The 16,784-nt window shown below is 44.5% G+C and overlaps 1 protein-coding gene across 2 annotated transcripts in view; it reads right to left on the bottom strand.

Annotated features, from left to right (window-relative positions):
- Positions 1–366: 366 nt before the first annotated feature.
- Positions 367–16,784, bottom strand: part of BASP1 (brain abundant membrane attached signal protein 1) — an 84,534-nt gene continuing 68,116 nt past the window's right edge. The window contains exons 1-2 of one of the 2 annotated variants that reach the window (XM_063129746.1): positions 8,114–8,297; positions 367–1,159 (exon numbers count right to left, since the gene is read on the bottom strand). In XM_063129746.1, coding sequence (XP_062985816.1) covers positions 410–1,150 — 741 coding nt within the window. In that variant the 5' untranslated portion in view covers positions 1,151–1,159; positions 8,114–8,297 and the 3' untranslated portion in view covers positions 367–409. Of the gene's footprint in view, positions 1,160–8,113; positions 8,298–16,784 lie in introns of those variants that run through there. The other variant, XM_063129745.1, reaches the window with a different exon arrangement.

Genomic DNA, 16,784 nt, shown 5'->3' with positions numbered 1-16,784 from the left:
GTACTGCACTTTCAGATGTCTGTGTTGTTTTCTTATTTTAATTACTGATTGAAATACAGGATTTTGCTTGTAAAGTTGGCAGAAAGTATATTAGAGATATTTCCCCCACAAAAATACTATTTGGATTTTCCCGCCAGAACAATCCCGCCCCCCCCAGGCCCCTCCCACCCCGCCCCCTCCCTCCCTCCCAAACTTAATGGGACAATCCATTTTTGTTTTTGTTTTAATTTCTTTCCTTTTTTTTATTTTTCCTGGGCAATACATATTGTTATTTCAGATCTGAAACGAGTTAGTAGAGCCGAAAAAAAGATAATTAAAAAAGAAAAAGAAAAAAAAGAAAGACACAGGTTGTTTTAAGTGGTTAATTTTTGTTTTGTTTTCTGTTTTGTTTCCCAACAGGCTGTCCAATTTAATCTTTCACTGCTATGGTTTGATCCGAATTCGCCGCCGGAGCTTCGGATGGTTTCGCTTCCTCTGGCGGGGCTGCAGGCTCTGAAGCCTTCGGAGTAGAACTAGGTGCTTCTGTTGTTGCCGGGGTCTCCTTGGAAGAAGGCGCAGCCTCGCTGCTGCTAGGTTTTGAGTCTGAAGCTGGGGCCACTTCGCTTTTAGTTTCTTGGGCTGCAGGTACTGCAGGAGCCTCAGTCTTTTTGGCCTCCCCTTCCTCTTTGCCCTTGTCATCCACTTTACTAGTAGCTGTGACTTCTGAAGGCTGGGAAGCTTTTGCATCGCTGCTGGGCTCACAGGGTTTAGGCGCGTCGCTGCCGGCTGGCGGAGGAGCGGCTGAGCTGGGCTCCTCCGGCTTGGCCGCCTGCTGCTCATTGTTCTTCGGAGGCTCCGCCTTTGCGTCGACGACGGCCTCCGGCTTCTCTGGGTCAGCTTTCTTGGGCTCTTCCTGGCTCCCGGCTTTCTCTTTCTCCCCTTCTTTTTCTTCGCCCTTGCTGGCATCTGCCGGGGCCTCCTTGTCGCCCGCCTCCTCTTTGTTGTTCTCCTTCACTTCCGTGGTCTCCGTTGTGGTCTGCTGGGTCTGCTCGTTCTCCGTCGGAGCCTCCCCCTCCTCTGCGCCTGCTCCCTCAGCCTTCTTGTCCTTGTCTTTCGCCTTTTCATCATTCACATTGTAGCCCTTCTTCTTCTTGCTCAGCTTGCCTCCCATGTTGGAGCCCTGGAAACAAGAAAGGAGAGAGGGTTACCCCCCAAAATAATGCCACCATGTATCAGCTAGGAAAACAAGCACTTCCGTGAGGCTGCTCTCCTCACACAACAGGAAGAGCAGTCCTGGAATAGTGAGGGGAACAGTGGGTTGGAACCAAGCAAACTTAGCCATGACTAAAGCATGACTAACTTAGTCTAGAGCCAACCCAGTGATTTCACAGTTGTAGACTGAGGATGTATCAACACTACAAGCATCAAGAGTTTTTTTGTACTTGTTTCTCCATCATAGCTTCCCTTAAAGAAGTTTGTATTTTAATGAGGGTGCGGAGACTTCTCTGTTAGAGATCCCTACTCACACACACCCTTAGGGGACTACAAGTTCCTTTGAAGAGAGGAACTCGGGGTTAAACCAGTTTAAATCATTATTTATTTATTTATTTATTACATTTATATCCCACCTATTTTCCCCCCCAAAGGAACCCAAGACGGCATACATAATCCTCCTCTTCTCTATTTTATCTTCACAACAACCTTGTGAGGTAGGTTAGGCTGAGAGTCTGTGACTAGCCCAAATGTCATCCAATGAGCTTCAGGGCCAAGTGGGGACTAGAACCCGGATCTCCTGACTCCCAGTCCAACACTAACCACTACACCGCACTGTCTCTTGAAATCTATAGGATACATGTCCATAACAAACTTGCACTATCTACTTGAAAGACAACAATCTGTCAGGAAGCCTACTCTGTTCAATACTGCTCTTTGCATGAGCTTCCTGTACATCTTCTTCCACATGCCATTCTAACCAACACTGTAACACTCGGGGAAACTGAGATTCCGCTTCAGAGTCCAGCAGGAGTAGTAAGAGGAAATACTTCCCCCTTCCACCAAGAATAATTGTATACAATTGGCATTTGGATAGAAATGGGCAACCTCCCCATTCCTGAGAAATTTAACTAATCTTATCCCCCTTCTTTTTAACTTCCCTCAAAATTCCTACGGGTGAGTAGAACCCTCCACATGCATCACAAAGTTCACTCCCGGGCAAACAAATTGCCTTCCCTTATTTCAGACATCACAACCTTCATTTTGAAAAGTCTAACCTGGTAAGCTTATGACCGCATTTGGACAATCAATGAAGGCATAAACATGCTTTATAAACCCATAGCTGAGTGCTGTGGGCTGTACATTCTTAGCACAGTGGTAGATCACATGCTTTTCATGTAAAAGATCCCAGGTGCAATCCACCAGCATCTCCAGAAAGGATTCCTGCCTGAAACCTGGGAGAGCCACTGTTGATCCGTATCAGCAATAAGTTCCCTTCCTCCCACCGCACGCCGGCTTGGGCACAAAGATCCTGAATTGCATTATGTTAGAGTCCCTTGTGGCATCTGAACCGGGGAACATTTACCTGATGTCCATTAACCAGCCAAGTATCAGTATCCAGGGTCAGAGGCAGTATACCTCTGTATGCCAGTTGCTGGGGAACATGAGAAGGAGAGTGCTGTTGTGTTCAAGTCCTGCTTGTGGGTTTCCTGTGGGCATATGGCTGACCATTATGTAAAGAGAATGCTGGACTAGATGGGCCTTTGGTCTGATCCAGCCAGGCTCTTCTAATATCCTTATGCAATTAAGCCAGGATGTGATGGAGAGAAGGGAGAGGGAATGACTTAACCTAACTTCTACTGTGAACCTGCTGCAACTGTAGACCTTGGGTGATCATCGCATCGTGGCCTGTGTATTCACCAGTGTGAGGGCTGGTTCATAGATACTTATTCTTCCCCACATACCCTGTAATATTAGAAAAGGAATTTGGAGGGTGGGATGTTAATAGGTTTTATTCAATCTTTAAGTTTTATATGGGCAACAGAACAAAGGGTGGGTGGGGTGGAGATGAGGTTTGAACTCAACAACGATACACATACATATTAGCATATGCAGCCCAAATATGTAGGTGACTGAGAGAAGTCAGGGCTGGTAAGATGCACACTGTAACATGGAAAGAGCAGCAAAGTCTTCATTCTGCTGGGAAATAGATGGTGGACATTTGTCTTTTCAGTGTTGAACAGTAGAAGAGGCACTGGACGCGCTCACCTGCGGTCAGATTTGTGAGCCCCAGTTGAGTTCAGGAGCTCACAGTTCTCACTGCAGGTACAAGGACGTGCATCCCTTTATTAAGCAGTAGATATTTTGATCAACGGCTCAATGTGGTGACCCTTCAATCCACTTAGGCCCACAACCATTCGTAGGCAGCCGCTTGGCTCCTCCGGAGAAAACGTTATGAGGGTAACGGCTTCCACAAAGGTTTCTGAACAGTGCTCCGCGCAAGCCACAAGAAAGGACACCAACCCCAGTTGGGTCAGGAGCACACAGTCGCTGACGCCTAATAACATTAGAGCCACCCCATTTCTCACAACCTGCCCATGTAGGTCACTGTGCGCTTATTATATAAAGAAAAGCAACGTTTCATTCATGCCCATCCAGTCACATCGCACTTCAGAGCAGTTTTGCAAATCAGCAGGAACAAAGATTTTAAACAATAGTGAGAGCTATATTTGCTTCCAGATAGCCAATCCCCAATTAAGCCTCTATTTGTTTGCCTGGCAATGCTTGGATAACACAAGCATGCTTTTGTTTAATGTTCCCCTTGCATTTTCCCAAGTTTTTTGCTTTTGACATGACCAGCAAAATGCCCGTCATTATGATTTGTGGGGGGAGGGAGAGAAAGGCCAAGTGTATCTTTCTCTGTTTCAAGAGGAAGGGACCCCCCAAAATATGTACTCTGCACACAAGAGTCCATATTATATTATGCCACCCCCATAAGGCCATAATTCAGTGAAGTCTGTCAGGTTGCCTAATGTCAGGGGAGAAGGCTTTACACCCAGTGGTGTGCCCCATAAAGTGTAGCCCTTTATTCTTGCCCATGTGTTTGATTAGGATAAAGTAAATGGGCAAGATGGGGAATAGCTGGAATGAGAGCGAAACCTGTCCCTGCTATTTTGGGGAGGGGGGGACGTTGTGTGGCCACAATGTTTAGGGTGAGGTTTTGCCTCCACCTGAACTTGTCCCTATTCTAGCCAATTTAACTTTTTGGATTTTATGCATTTATTCTCAAAATTATATCCTGCTAATCAGGACAGATGTAATTCTCATTGCTAGCAGCAGTTCCCCATGGAACTCAAAGGCTCTCTTTGAGAAAGCTGCATTTCAGAATCCATCGGAGGAAAAGGCCTTTAGCCTTCCCTAGCCTGGCACCCACCAGATGCTTTCGAGACCCCAACTGCTTGCCATGCTGGTTGGGGCTGATGGGAGTTGTAGTACAAAACATCTGGGAGGCACCAGGTTGGGGAAGGCTGACCCAAAGCCATTTCATGCCAGTAAGTGGGGAGGGAGAAATACTGATTCCTCTTTATTAGATTGTAAGCCTATGCGGCAGGGTCTTGCTATTTACTGTGTTATCTGTACAGCACCATGTACATTGATGGTGCTATATAAATAAATAATAATAATATAATAATAATAAATGGCATCTGGTAGCATTTCCTCAGGGAGCAATGCTGACCAAGGCAAAAGCAGCCACTGAAGTGCTACTTCTTATGTGACACACACACCCCAACCATTTTTTTTTTTAAAAAAAAGATGGGTATTTTGGAAAATGAGTCATTTCATCTCAGTGGCAAGAGTTCCTCAGGCTAGAAAGAGTCAGGATAACACACGCAGACAACCCTAATTTATGAGCAGCTTTCCCTCCTTCTGCAAGCGCCCACACATCTCCTGCGGTTAAGGGATGGTCCCGGGACCACAGAGAAACCGGGAAATCCCCGTTCTCCCTGGGTTTCCCCGAGGGTCATCTCCGGTTGACCCCGGAATCCCCTGTGCATCATTTGGATGCATAGGGACAACCCCGGGGTGACCCCGGGGAAAACAACAGTGCAGAAAGGATCTTAGTCTCCTCAAGAGATGGAGCAAGCTTGTGGAACCAGCCTCCAAAGCTCTGGTGAGCTCTAAGATTCTCAGGAACGAGGGCAAGTTTTTCTTCCCACCCTCCTTGCCTTCATAGCAGGGTGAGTGGCACGAACGGGCGACTGTTGTCCACAGCTAAGCTGCAATCATGCAGCTACTAGGCGGAGGGCTTTCTCCGCTGTGGCACCCCGGCTGTGGAATGAGCTCCCCAGAGAGGTCCGCCTGGCACCTACACTGTACTCATTTCATCGCCAGCTGAAGACCTTTTTATTCTCTCAGTATTTTAACACTTAATTTTAACTTAAATTTAAATTTTACTGTTCTAACTCTGTATTTTAATCTTATATCAATTTTGCTGCATGGTTTCATCCTGGTTGTGCTTTTTATACTGTATTTTGTATTTGTGTTTTTAACCTGTTGGTTGTTTTATTATGGTTTAATTTTTTGTGAACCGCCCAGAGAGCTTTGGTTATTGGGTGTTATAAAAATGTAATAAATAAATAACAGTGAAGGAAACTAGCTGTGGGGCGACATGGATTGGGGATTACAAAGGCTGGAGCAACACCACCCTACTTGTAGAAGTCCCAGCTCCTTCAAATGGCTTCCCAGGGCCTTGCTAGACCATGCCGGATAAGCCAGCATGGAGGCGGGGCGACGGCGCACTAACGTTAGCACGCGCCGCCCCACCTCCTAGACAGCCAACGCGCAGGGACTACGGAAGCCCTGCAGCATTGGCCATTTGTTGTTGTTGTTAAAGGGGCCACGTGCAGCCCGAAGACTCCAGAGAAGGTAAGAGTTTTTTAAAAAAATTAAGCCCCCCACCCTTTTTTAAAGTAAGCCCACTGCCCCCTGCCCACTCTTTCCCTGCCCTCCCTCCCCATCCCCGTCTCCCGTGTCGCCCTCCGCCATCCCCCTCCGTCTCCCGCAGCGCCCTCCAACATCCCCCTCCGTCTCCCGCGTTGCCCTCCGCCATCCCCCTCCGTTTCCCGCGTCGCCCGTGTCGCCCTCCGCCATCCCCCTTCGCCTCCCGTGTCGCCCTCCGCCATCCCCCTCCGTCTCCCGTGTCGCCCTCCGCCATCCCCCTCCGTCTCCCATGTCGCCCTCCGCCATCCCCCTCCGTCTCCCGTGTCGCCCTCCGCCATCCCCCTTTGTCTCCCGTGTTGCCCTCCGCCATCCCCCTCTCCTGCCGGTCCAGCCTTCCCCCCCATGTCCCCCCCTGGGATCCCCCCCTGGCCCGATGGGCACAGCGCTCGTATGACCGCTGTGCCCAGTCCGTGGCTTTTCCCGGCTACTCGCGCGAGTAGCCGCAAAAAGCCACGGACCTTGCTAGACGTTCTGCAGCCCCGGCCTCAGGCCAGGGCTGCAGAAAAGGCACGCCATAAGCGACTTCGCTTATGGCGCGCTAAGGGAGGCTTCAGTGTGCCTTGACCCCGGATTCCACTGTGCGTCATCTGGACGCACAGCAGGGAAACCGGGCCTCAAAGCGCGCTAAGGCCTCGTCTAGCAAGGCCCCCAGTGAAGTTCCCACGTTGTGGCCCAAAGGAATTTATATGAAGCTGATTAAAGCATCCAGAGATTAAGACCATGGAAAACAACACAAGGCATAGCTACCTTTGAACACCCTGGGAGGTCTACATTTCATTAGGCCCAGAACAAAGTTGCATTCATCTCGAAGGGACAGTGAAAGAAATGAGCTTCTTGAACATTCTCAAGTCACTACTGCTTCACGAATGTATTTGTAAAGTTAGTTTTCCATGCAGGGTTCTAGATGTATGGAATATTCAACCCATTCCCAGAAATACTAAAAACAAATTGCTGAAAATAAGTGAAAAGAATCCTTTAAATTAAACACTATGATCCCCAGACCAAAGCTCAATGGATAAAGCAACAGCAGCATAAAATCTTTCTTAGAACAACAACAAAGATGTCTCAAAGCAGTGAGCAAGTTTTCAAGTTCACCAGAGGGGGAGAGGGAGAAAAGCTTGCTGGACATGATGAAAGTACCTGCGGTTTGCTATAGTCAGGTACTATATGTTTTGCCCCATGGGGCAATTAGCATGGGGAAGATTTTCACCGGGAAAATGATGTGGGGAAAGGGTTAAGTCCATTCCCACAATGCGACGCTCCCAATCTGAACTGGGAAGCCCATGGCTGCTGGTGAACCTCTAAAATTCAGGATCATGCAACTCAGTGGGGCTTACTTTTGAGTAGATGTGTATGAGATTGAAATGCTCATTAGGGACCATGCTAGGTGCAAAAAAGGTCTGAGAAACAATGAAGAGATGGCTGCTCACACTTAGAAAATATAAATGCCAGCAGTTATTTAGATCTGCCTCTAGCATTAATCAGAAGACATGGATCCCTTGTAAGGTAGAAAGCAGAAGTAAAAAGGAAAAAAAGTTTTAGTTATTTACTTTAAATATATAATTTCCACCAAAAATGCACCCAAGATAGCTCATAATAATATGAAAATAGATAGAGATAAAACAAATTTTTAAAAATGTAGTTGTCCTAATAGTAGCAAAGCAACTAAAATATTATTATAAATAATAATAATAATTATGATCTGCTCTGCTTCGGCTATGGGGCGGTATATAAATGTAATTAAATAAATAAATATATATTTTTGGTATCCCACCTTTTCCCTCAATACTGGGACTCCAGGTGGCTTTACAGAATTAAAACATAAACCATTTAAACATAAAAACAGAAGTATACAGAAGTTAAAAAATACAATTAAACCATCTATAGTAGTAAAACACTTAAAAAATTAAAAAGCAAATGACAAACTTTTAAAAAATCTAGTGCATTAACAAAGGTCCAGACTATTCCCAAAGGCCGGAACAAGAAAGATTTTGCCCGCCTCCAGAAGCCTAGCAAGGAGGAAGGCAGGTCCTGCCTTAGGTTCGCAGTCAATAGAAGCCGAGCAGGTTGTTCAGATCAGAGGGCTGGAAATGAAGAACGTAAAGGAGGTGGCGATCTCTTAGTGGTGGTTAGGACTCACCTGACCACTCTCACTTTGCTTGTGAGGAAGCCATTAGATGTGGGACATTAGGCGGACACACACACACACCCTTATGTCTGCCTTTGTGGTGCAGAGCATGGAACTGCTTGGCACCTGTTGGACTGAGTGACAGCGGGCTGCAGTGTTTGCGACTATTCAGCCGCACAAACACAACTGAGTACAGAACTGGTGGGGAAGCAAGATTTGTTGTGCCAGTAAAAACAGAAGAGTCATCTAAACCTCCTGTCAGCAACTACTCTGCCCGAAACTGGAAAGTTAAGAAATGGTTTCTTCCCCTTGGCAATCCCCGACTTCCCTTTTTCTTTTCTGGTTCGTTCTCCCATAGTGGGTCTGTCACACCGCATTTCTCCATATCCGCTTCCACTGTTTCATTACACATTACTTTGACCTGCCTTCTCGGTTTCCTCCCGCTCATCTTTTTCATTTGCTTTCCAAAATAATCACAGTCAGCTTTTCTTGTTACACCCCCAACTTCTGCAGCTGCCAAAACAGAATATTTGACAGAGGAAAAGAGGTTTTCCTCATAAGTGACCAGAAGGTTCACAATGTGGTACAAAGCACAGGGTTAACATACCTTATCAAAGAAAATGTTTCTAATTAACTGTATACTCTCTGGTGAGTATTCAAGACATTTTGTTAGAGGGCCATTTTGAGAAGGGAGGATAGGATGTATGAGAAATTCATTTCAGTTTATTTATTTTTTTATCAGGGTTTACCCAGTTTGCAACTTCTAGACCCAACAATGACTAGGGCGCAATCTGGGGTCAAGGTCCATACATTTCTGAGCTTGTGATGTGATTCACAGACCCCCAAAATTTGTGCTTGACAGCATGTGTACATTTGAGAAAATGCCCACAAAAAAAGGTGCATTTTTGAAAAAATATGCACAAATGCACTTTAATCAATGGGAGAAAAATGCATACATTTCAAAGATGCGCACAACTGATGCATACATTTAGGAAATATGAACAAAAATACACATGGGGTTTCATGCAAAAAGGAAAAACAAAGGTTGCAATCTAATATGGACTCGAGTCAGAATAAGTTTCAAGACGTAATTCAGGGAACTTTGGTGATCTTGAGTTTTGCTGATGCGCATTTACCTAGCCAAGAGTGAGCAAAGGACTCAATACCTAAAATGGCTGCTGCCAAGTCACATTTATTCCTATTGAACCTCTGGAAGTGTAAGGCCAGACAGACTCCTTAGAGGGCTGGGGATCTACACAGCCAGTAAGTATCCTATCTAACTAGTATTGCTAGCATTAACCTGTGCAGCACGAGCACACCAGAATATCATACTCCCACTGCCATGGTTACCTTAGGTGGCAACACTGCAAACCAGTGTAGACGTAATAGCAGCTACACAGACCATGTTGTTCCCCGCCTCAATCCAGAGGGAGAGGTAGGTAAGAAATAAATAAATACTTATTATTATTTCTAGCATCACATTTAAACTGGGCCAAAACAGCATGGTGTAACGGATGCTACTGAATGTCTTGGGCCTTTCTGAGGTACCACTAGGCATAGCTCCCATGGATCATCAATGCCCCAGGGCCAGCATTCAATTTGCATGGACACTTTGGCCAGATCTACACCAAGCAGGATATAGAGCTATGAAAGCAGTATATAAGAGGCAGGAGCCACACCAAGCAGGATATAGCACTATGAAAGCAGTATGAAAGCGGTATATGGTATATGTCATGGGCCTCAACAGTTGTCAGCACACTTCAATACTGCTATAAAGCAGTAATGTGGCTCCTGCCTCTTTTATAGAGCTCCATCACACCTACTTTTTTTCCTGGTATGCACCCGCGATTTTGACCTCTGTTTCATTAGCGTGGCAAGCGCTGGTCCCTTTCACGATCCTAGCTATACCAAGGGGACTCTTTTCACTTGTTTGCTCTTCCATTATTGCACCTGCCCCACCCCACCCCTTCTCCTTCCCCCTCCATTTCATTGGTTCTTGTCGGGTAATGGACATGGGAGCATTTCACCAATTCAACATTTAATCGGCTGGGCACCATTTCTGCAGGCAAGGAAGCAAGGAGGGTGGGGTTGAGGCAGCAAAAGCCTATTGGACTGGCCCAGTACATTCGACACAGTGTGCTGAAGGAGGAGAACCACACCACCCATCTCTGTTGTCAGCAAGCACATGTTCAAAGCACACACACCCAACAAAAGGGGGGGGGAGTGAGGATGGCAATACACGGGGGTGGAAAGGCACTTTAATCCCGCAAAGAGGAAATAAACCAGACTTTCCCCGCTCCAAAATAAGGCAAAAAAGGGAGGGGAAGAGGTCACTTGAGTGCAGGACAGTGACAACGTCATGAGAGAACCGTGTTGCAAAACCACATACCAGGCACAATGAGAGTGCGATAAAATGCTGGCGTGATGGAGCTCATACTGCTTTCATAGTGCTATGATAGATCTGGCCTTTGTCTTCCCTATCTACTTTTATGTATTATTTTAATAATCCAATGTGAATATTGTAATATATTGAATATAGGAATAATGTAAACTCTTGCATTTCTAAGTTTATGTCTATCCATTTAAATTATTGAATTACGGACATGGGAAATGCTAAAAAAAATCTTTAAATATCACTTGTGAAAACAGACTTGTGGCCCGGGGCGTTGCTAGGCCTGGGATCACAGGATATTTCCACATATATTTCCTAGGGTCCCAGATCTAGTCCTAAAAGCCCTGAGTGTCCATTGGTGCCAATTGAAGATTTTTTTCTCAGCCATGTGGGGTGGAAGGATGATTTTCAATGGTAATTGCAGCTTGGGTGGGTGGGGGGAGAATTAACTCCCCCCTCCCCATATGCTGCAACACACAGACACACCCCACACCTCTGTGTAGCAACTAGGTTAGGGAAAAAAAACCTTTTTCATTGGTTGGGATGATCTGTTACATGGGACAAATTAATTGAAGAATATTTTGTTTGAGACTATTTGGATAAGAAACTAATTGCCTGGCATTGCCTCCTGTGAAATTTAAATAAATCCTAGTAATTATTTCTACATTTGCATACGTAAATGAACACATGTATACTCTATGAAGATTTGTGCCTTATGGGCCTCGGCTCTGAGCCTTTTAAGTACCTGCCAACATTCCTGCTTGTAGCCCAACCATACGTGTTTACTGGGAAACAAATTCCACTGAATTCAAACATTCCTATTCCCACATAAGGTCTGGTTTGCAGATAAAGCTAACCCATGGTTTATTTAATCCATGGTTAATCCATGCTTTGTTGCCTTATCCAGGGCCTATCTGGCTGATGATCTAACAAACAGTGGGTTGTTTTCCCAATCGCTGGGTTGTTTATTTCCATTCTCCTTCACTCACTCACTCCCTGTATCTCAAATAATAGTAATACTGTCATGTAGAGTAGCTGGGATTTTTTATTGCTCTTGCCCACCCCATCTGTAGCCCGGTGAAACAACCCACAGTTTTCAGTTCACATGTAATGACAACCCATGGTTTAAACAACCCAGAGATCACAGCCAAACAACAAACTGGATTGTTCATGGTTAACATTGTTTGTTTGTGTGGCCGGGTACACATAACAGCACAACCCAGAATTCAACAAACTATGGATTAAATAAACCACAGGTTAGTGTTATGTGCAAACCATGACACAGTTCTCATGTATTGACAACCCAAAGTATGGCTTGCTGTTGAATCGTGGGTTCTCGTTATGTGCAAATCTTGCACTATGGTTTAAGTATGGCTTGTTAACCTTGAACAACCCAGAGTTCACATCCCAACAACAAACCATGGATTCACAGTGCAAGATTCACATATAACCCACAATTCAACAACAACACGCAATTCAAGGACAACCCAACTCATACTCTTGAGTTCTCATTGCATGCAAACCAGGCCAGTGTGTTGAGTATTGCAGACCTGGGCAATACTCTCCAGTGGGACTTATGAGAGAATAAGTCCCACTGGAGACAGTGGAACTTACTTTCAAGTAAACATGCATAGGATCATGCCATTACCTACTGACTAGCTAGCCTGCCCCTCAGTTTATCTCACAACACAAGAGAGTTAACTTGATAGTAGAGCAGGCCAAATCCAACTCTTATTATACACCACAGCTGCTCACTCCGACACCCAAGCAAAGACACAGGGAAATAGTACTGAACAATCCCTACGAAAGCCTGTTATAGTTCACGTTAGAGGTGAGAGGAATAAGAGCCCTTTGCCTATGTTTCAGCTTGTTTCGGAGTGAGGCAATGGGCAGAGCTAATGTTGCAGGCTCTTCAGCTCTTGCTCAGTTGAAAATATGGCCCCTATCAAATATTAGATGCTGACTATGGGGTTTATGGGGTGAGCTCAACCAGCATGGTACAAGTTTGGCAAAAAAAAAAAAAAACACCCAAAAAACAACCTGAGAATTCCCTGCATCTTCAAGGTTACAAGTTAAGAGATTTCACCAACTTTGAAAAGCTCTGATGCTTTAGCTTTGAACCCCTTCTGTTGCAGAGACAGCTTTCTGTCCCGTCCCATCCATCCCCTCTTGATATCAGCATTTGCCTTTGGCTCTGGCAGTGTGTTCCTTGCCTTCTTGACAGTGAAAAGATTGATTAAGCAGCTTGGGTTATTAAGTGGTGTTATAGATTTATTTCTTTATTTACAGTTGCTCTTCTCCCCCACGGCCACACCTTGGTAGATATGTCCCTGCTGTTTCAGATACTTCTAGTGTGATGAGGTTATAAACCACACTCTATCTTTTTAAAGTAAAAATTACACATCCCTTAAACCAAACACTTGATACTACACCAGGTTGTCCACCAAGAATGACAGGTGGAAAGAAGATCAAGCCAATGAGAGAGTTCATCTTCTTCTGAGGGCCAAAACAGACATTACTTGAAATCCATATCTAGTAGGGTGACCATATTTGAGAAACCAAAAAAGAGGACACCTAGTGTGTGTGTGGGGAAGCAGCTTTCTGAGTCCTGCAGAAAGTACGTTATTCCCCCGCCACCTTAAAGAACCTGATTGGAGTGGAGGAGGGGAAAGGATTTCATTCTGCACTACCACCATCCACTCCAATTGGAGCCTTTTCTATAATGTCCACGAATGACCCACTTTCCCCTTTAAGACCTCAATTGGAGCTTGGGGTGGGGGAATGATGTGCCTCAAGAAAGCATGTCATTCCCTCCTGCCATGCTAATGGCAGCCTTAAAGGGGAAGGTGTGTCATTCCAGGACATTTTTGAAAATTATAGAAAATCCCCCCTGACACCATGGAAAGAACAAAAACCAGGACAAATCCGGGGAAATCCTGACAGTTGGTCACCCTAATATCTAGAAGCTACATTTTATTTTAGACTAGGTGTGTCTGGGGGGATTCTGGATCTTAAAAGCTCCCCAATCCCCAACTCCCACCCACTCCAGGATTCTGATCCAGATAGGGCTGTCTGCACCTACTCTTGAGTAAAAATGAATAAAAGATGTAGCCACTAGATATGGATTGAAAATAATGTCCGGGTTCACATGATCAATGCAACCCACTATTTAAGACACAGTAGGCTGCAACACATTCCGGTGCATGCCAGCTGGCTTTTGAATATTCAGGCCACAACCATGGCTTCTTGCGTCATTGGAAGCCGTCGAGAGTGGCTAATTGGAGCAGCTAACGAACCACCCAGAACCCATAGGCTGTTTTAGGGTTGTGAGTGATTCTTTAACCATACCAACAACCCACCCTCACTATGTTTGGACAACATGACAAGCCACTGTTGCAATTTGAATATTCAAAGTGGCTGTTCGCACATGCTGCAGCCCACCATGACTTAAATAAGCCATGGTGGGCTACTTGATTGCACAAACCATCGGTTTTTGTCCTGAAACTAAGGGAAAAACTGTATGCATTGTTAAATGTGTAAGCATGTAATATCCACTTTTTCTTTCTTTAAGTATCAGCTGCAGGGGTGGGGGCAGGATTGAGTCCACAGCACATGAAGAGTGGGGTTGACCTTTTCCCTGAGTGCCACAGCCCCACAAAAAAATCCCACCACAGGCACCAACAGAAACTTCCCTCCTTGGGCTTACTTTAGCTGGGTAGGGGAATTTTCAGTGGGATTATAGTGTAGAGGGAAAGATTTAAACTCTCCCTTCCTGTGCACCATTTAATGCCATGTGTAGGTTGGCCCCAAGCCTAAGTAAATGTGACTGCATTGGGGCATAATCTTTCTGTTAGCCTCACCTGACTTTTCTCCCCTCCCCTCCCTCTGTTATCATCCCTTCTCTCAAAATTCAGATTATAAACTCCTTTTGAAGCTGCTCTGTTTACCCTCGGTCACACATCAATAGATGTGCCCCTGTAAGCTCCCAGGGGCACAACCCTATCCATGTTATCTAACATCATAGGAGGGTTTAGAGTAAGGATAAACCAAATCCCACCCACCCCAAAAAGCTTTTGGTTCAATGTGCACTGTAAAGTATCATATATGTAATAGCAATAATAATAATAATAATAATAATAATAATAATAAGTAGTAGTAGTAGTAGTAGTAGTAGTAGTAGAAGAAGAAGAAGAAGAAGAAGAAGAAGAAGAAGAAGAAGAAGAAGAAGAAGAAGAAGAAGCAACACATGGAATAGATTGCTGTACTGCCTATGTAAGTCCATGCCATGATAAACAGGTTATTCTTTGATTATTTTTTTCCAGCTACAGCCCCAAAGGATAAGTTTTCTAGAACAAGCCATGATATTCTTTGAACACAACAGGTAAATGTACAATGCAAAAAAGAAAAGTCAACGAAGCTAGCACTTCTAAGTATTCTGGTGATAAACTTCATTGCTGACATAGTATTACTGGCATCTATACGTCATGCTAATCTCATCCAAGAGGAATTTGAAGCCCTTTGAACGGAACTAGAATGCCCGCAGTTTGCAAAGAATGACTCCAAGCAATAAGGGGTTTTACCAAAAGCCCTGAGCCTTTAACACAGAAAGTTTACAATTGCAGGATGTCCCCAGTGATTTCCTAATGAGATAAGGATTTGTTTCCCATAACTGTCTAGAACATGTGTTGCATTTTACGATCCAGATGCTGAACATAGTAAAGCTTTGCGCCAATGAATATTGCTCTTTGTGGGGCCACATTTCCCTAGTAAGCTGGGTAGTTTTCATCACAGCAGGTTGAAATATAAGAAAGGGGCATATAGTTCTACTGTATAGCAGCATAGATTGTTAAAAAGGGCAATGAGATAACTGTAGGTCTCTCCCTTTCGTCAAAGGTTTCAGTCATACAGTTACAGAACTGGGGAAACCATTTAATCCTAAAGGGTTCATTGGAATAGGAGACGTCATATATCAATCCATTCTGGCACTTGCCTGTGTAAACCATTAGACAGGGCTGTGCATATTCTACAACCACACCATGCAAATGCATAAATTGGTGCCACTGGGTGCTCAATCTCACATCTAAGAACCTCAGATAGCTTTGCCTTGTTTCCTTTTTTAAAAACGAAACGAAAACAAAGACATATTTCTAGCCCTTAAGGCTGCAAAGATGTACTTAGAAATGTGCGAACAATGCATGGTGAAATTGTAGAAAGAATAGGATTTCCACGGATCAGGCCAATGCAGGGTATTTAAGCCCTTTGACTTTCCTCATCAAACAGCTGAAATACAATTGTGTGTGTGTTTGAGTGCATATACAGAGAGTGAGAGAGACAGACAGACAGGCGGGAAGAGAAATATTTGTTTCATTTGCATAGTTCATCCATACTGCAAAAACACTTTGGCATCAAATTCTTATAGGACCAGATGATTCACTATGCCGATATTAGACAACAGAGGGTATGAATTTTAAAACTCTGGAAATTCATATTATAGCAGACTTATTATGACATCATTAAATGACTTCTTTTAGCTTGGTTCTTGTCCATATTTTAGAGCATGGTAACATGGCGAGATAAGAAAATGGTAGGATTTGAAATTGTGAAATTATGACTATGTGCTGAGGAGAGTAAGGTAATAAATAGCATTGCACTAGATAACTTAGTTAGACTGATGGTGGAGCAAAGTGGAGAATCTAATTCCAATAGTCCCATCCGGTCATTACACACCTGCAGTGGTGATCAACTATCCAAGCATAACAAGAGAACAGATGTAACAGCAGTCAAGTCGCCATCTGGAAATGGCAGTCAGGATTAAAATAAAAGAACTGTTGCAACCTAGCCAAAACCTCTCTTATTATTGATACATTGGTATTGGTATACATGGCATGCTACAGAGCGATATGTACAAAAAAGACCAGTCTCTGCCCCAAAGAACATACAATCTCCATTAAGATGGGTGGGTGGGGACAGATAACAGATCAAGGGCAGGGGCAGAGAGAGAAACTGGCAGCAATGAGAAGATGCTGTTACCCAGCCTTAGATAAGAACAGAAGAGCCATGCTGAATCGGGATGGCTTCACTAGTGTCAGGTCTGCATAACAGTACCTGGGGGCAGTTGGGGGGGAGATGAATTTTGGCAACACTATTTTGTTCCCTGTTGTAATGCAAAGTATTTGGGGATGGGTTGGTTTTTAATGGCCAATTAAGACCCATTAGTTTTATAAAAAGGGCTACTCCTAGAGGAGATGAAAACTGCTAGAACTGGTTTCCTGATATGGATCAACATGGTGC

This window comes from Elgaria multicarinata, chromosome 7 (assembly GCF_023053635.1).
Source record: "Elgaria multicarinata webbii isolate HBS135686 ecotype San Diego chromosome 7, rElgMul1.1.pri, whole genome shotgun sequence".
Classification (NCBI taxonomy): domain Eukaryota; kingdom Metazoa; phylum Chordata; class Lepidosauria; order Squamata; family Anguidae; genus Elgaria; species Elgaria multicarinata.
This window is presented reverse-complemented; position numbering and strand designations above follow the sequence as displayed.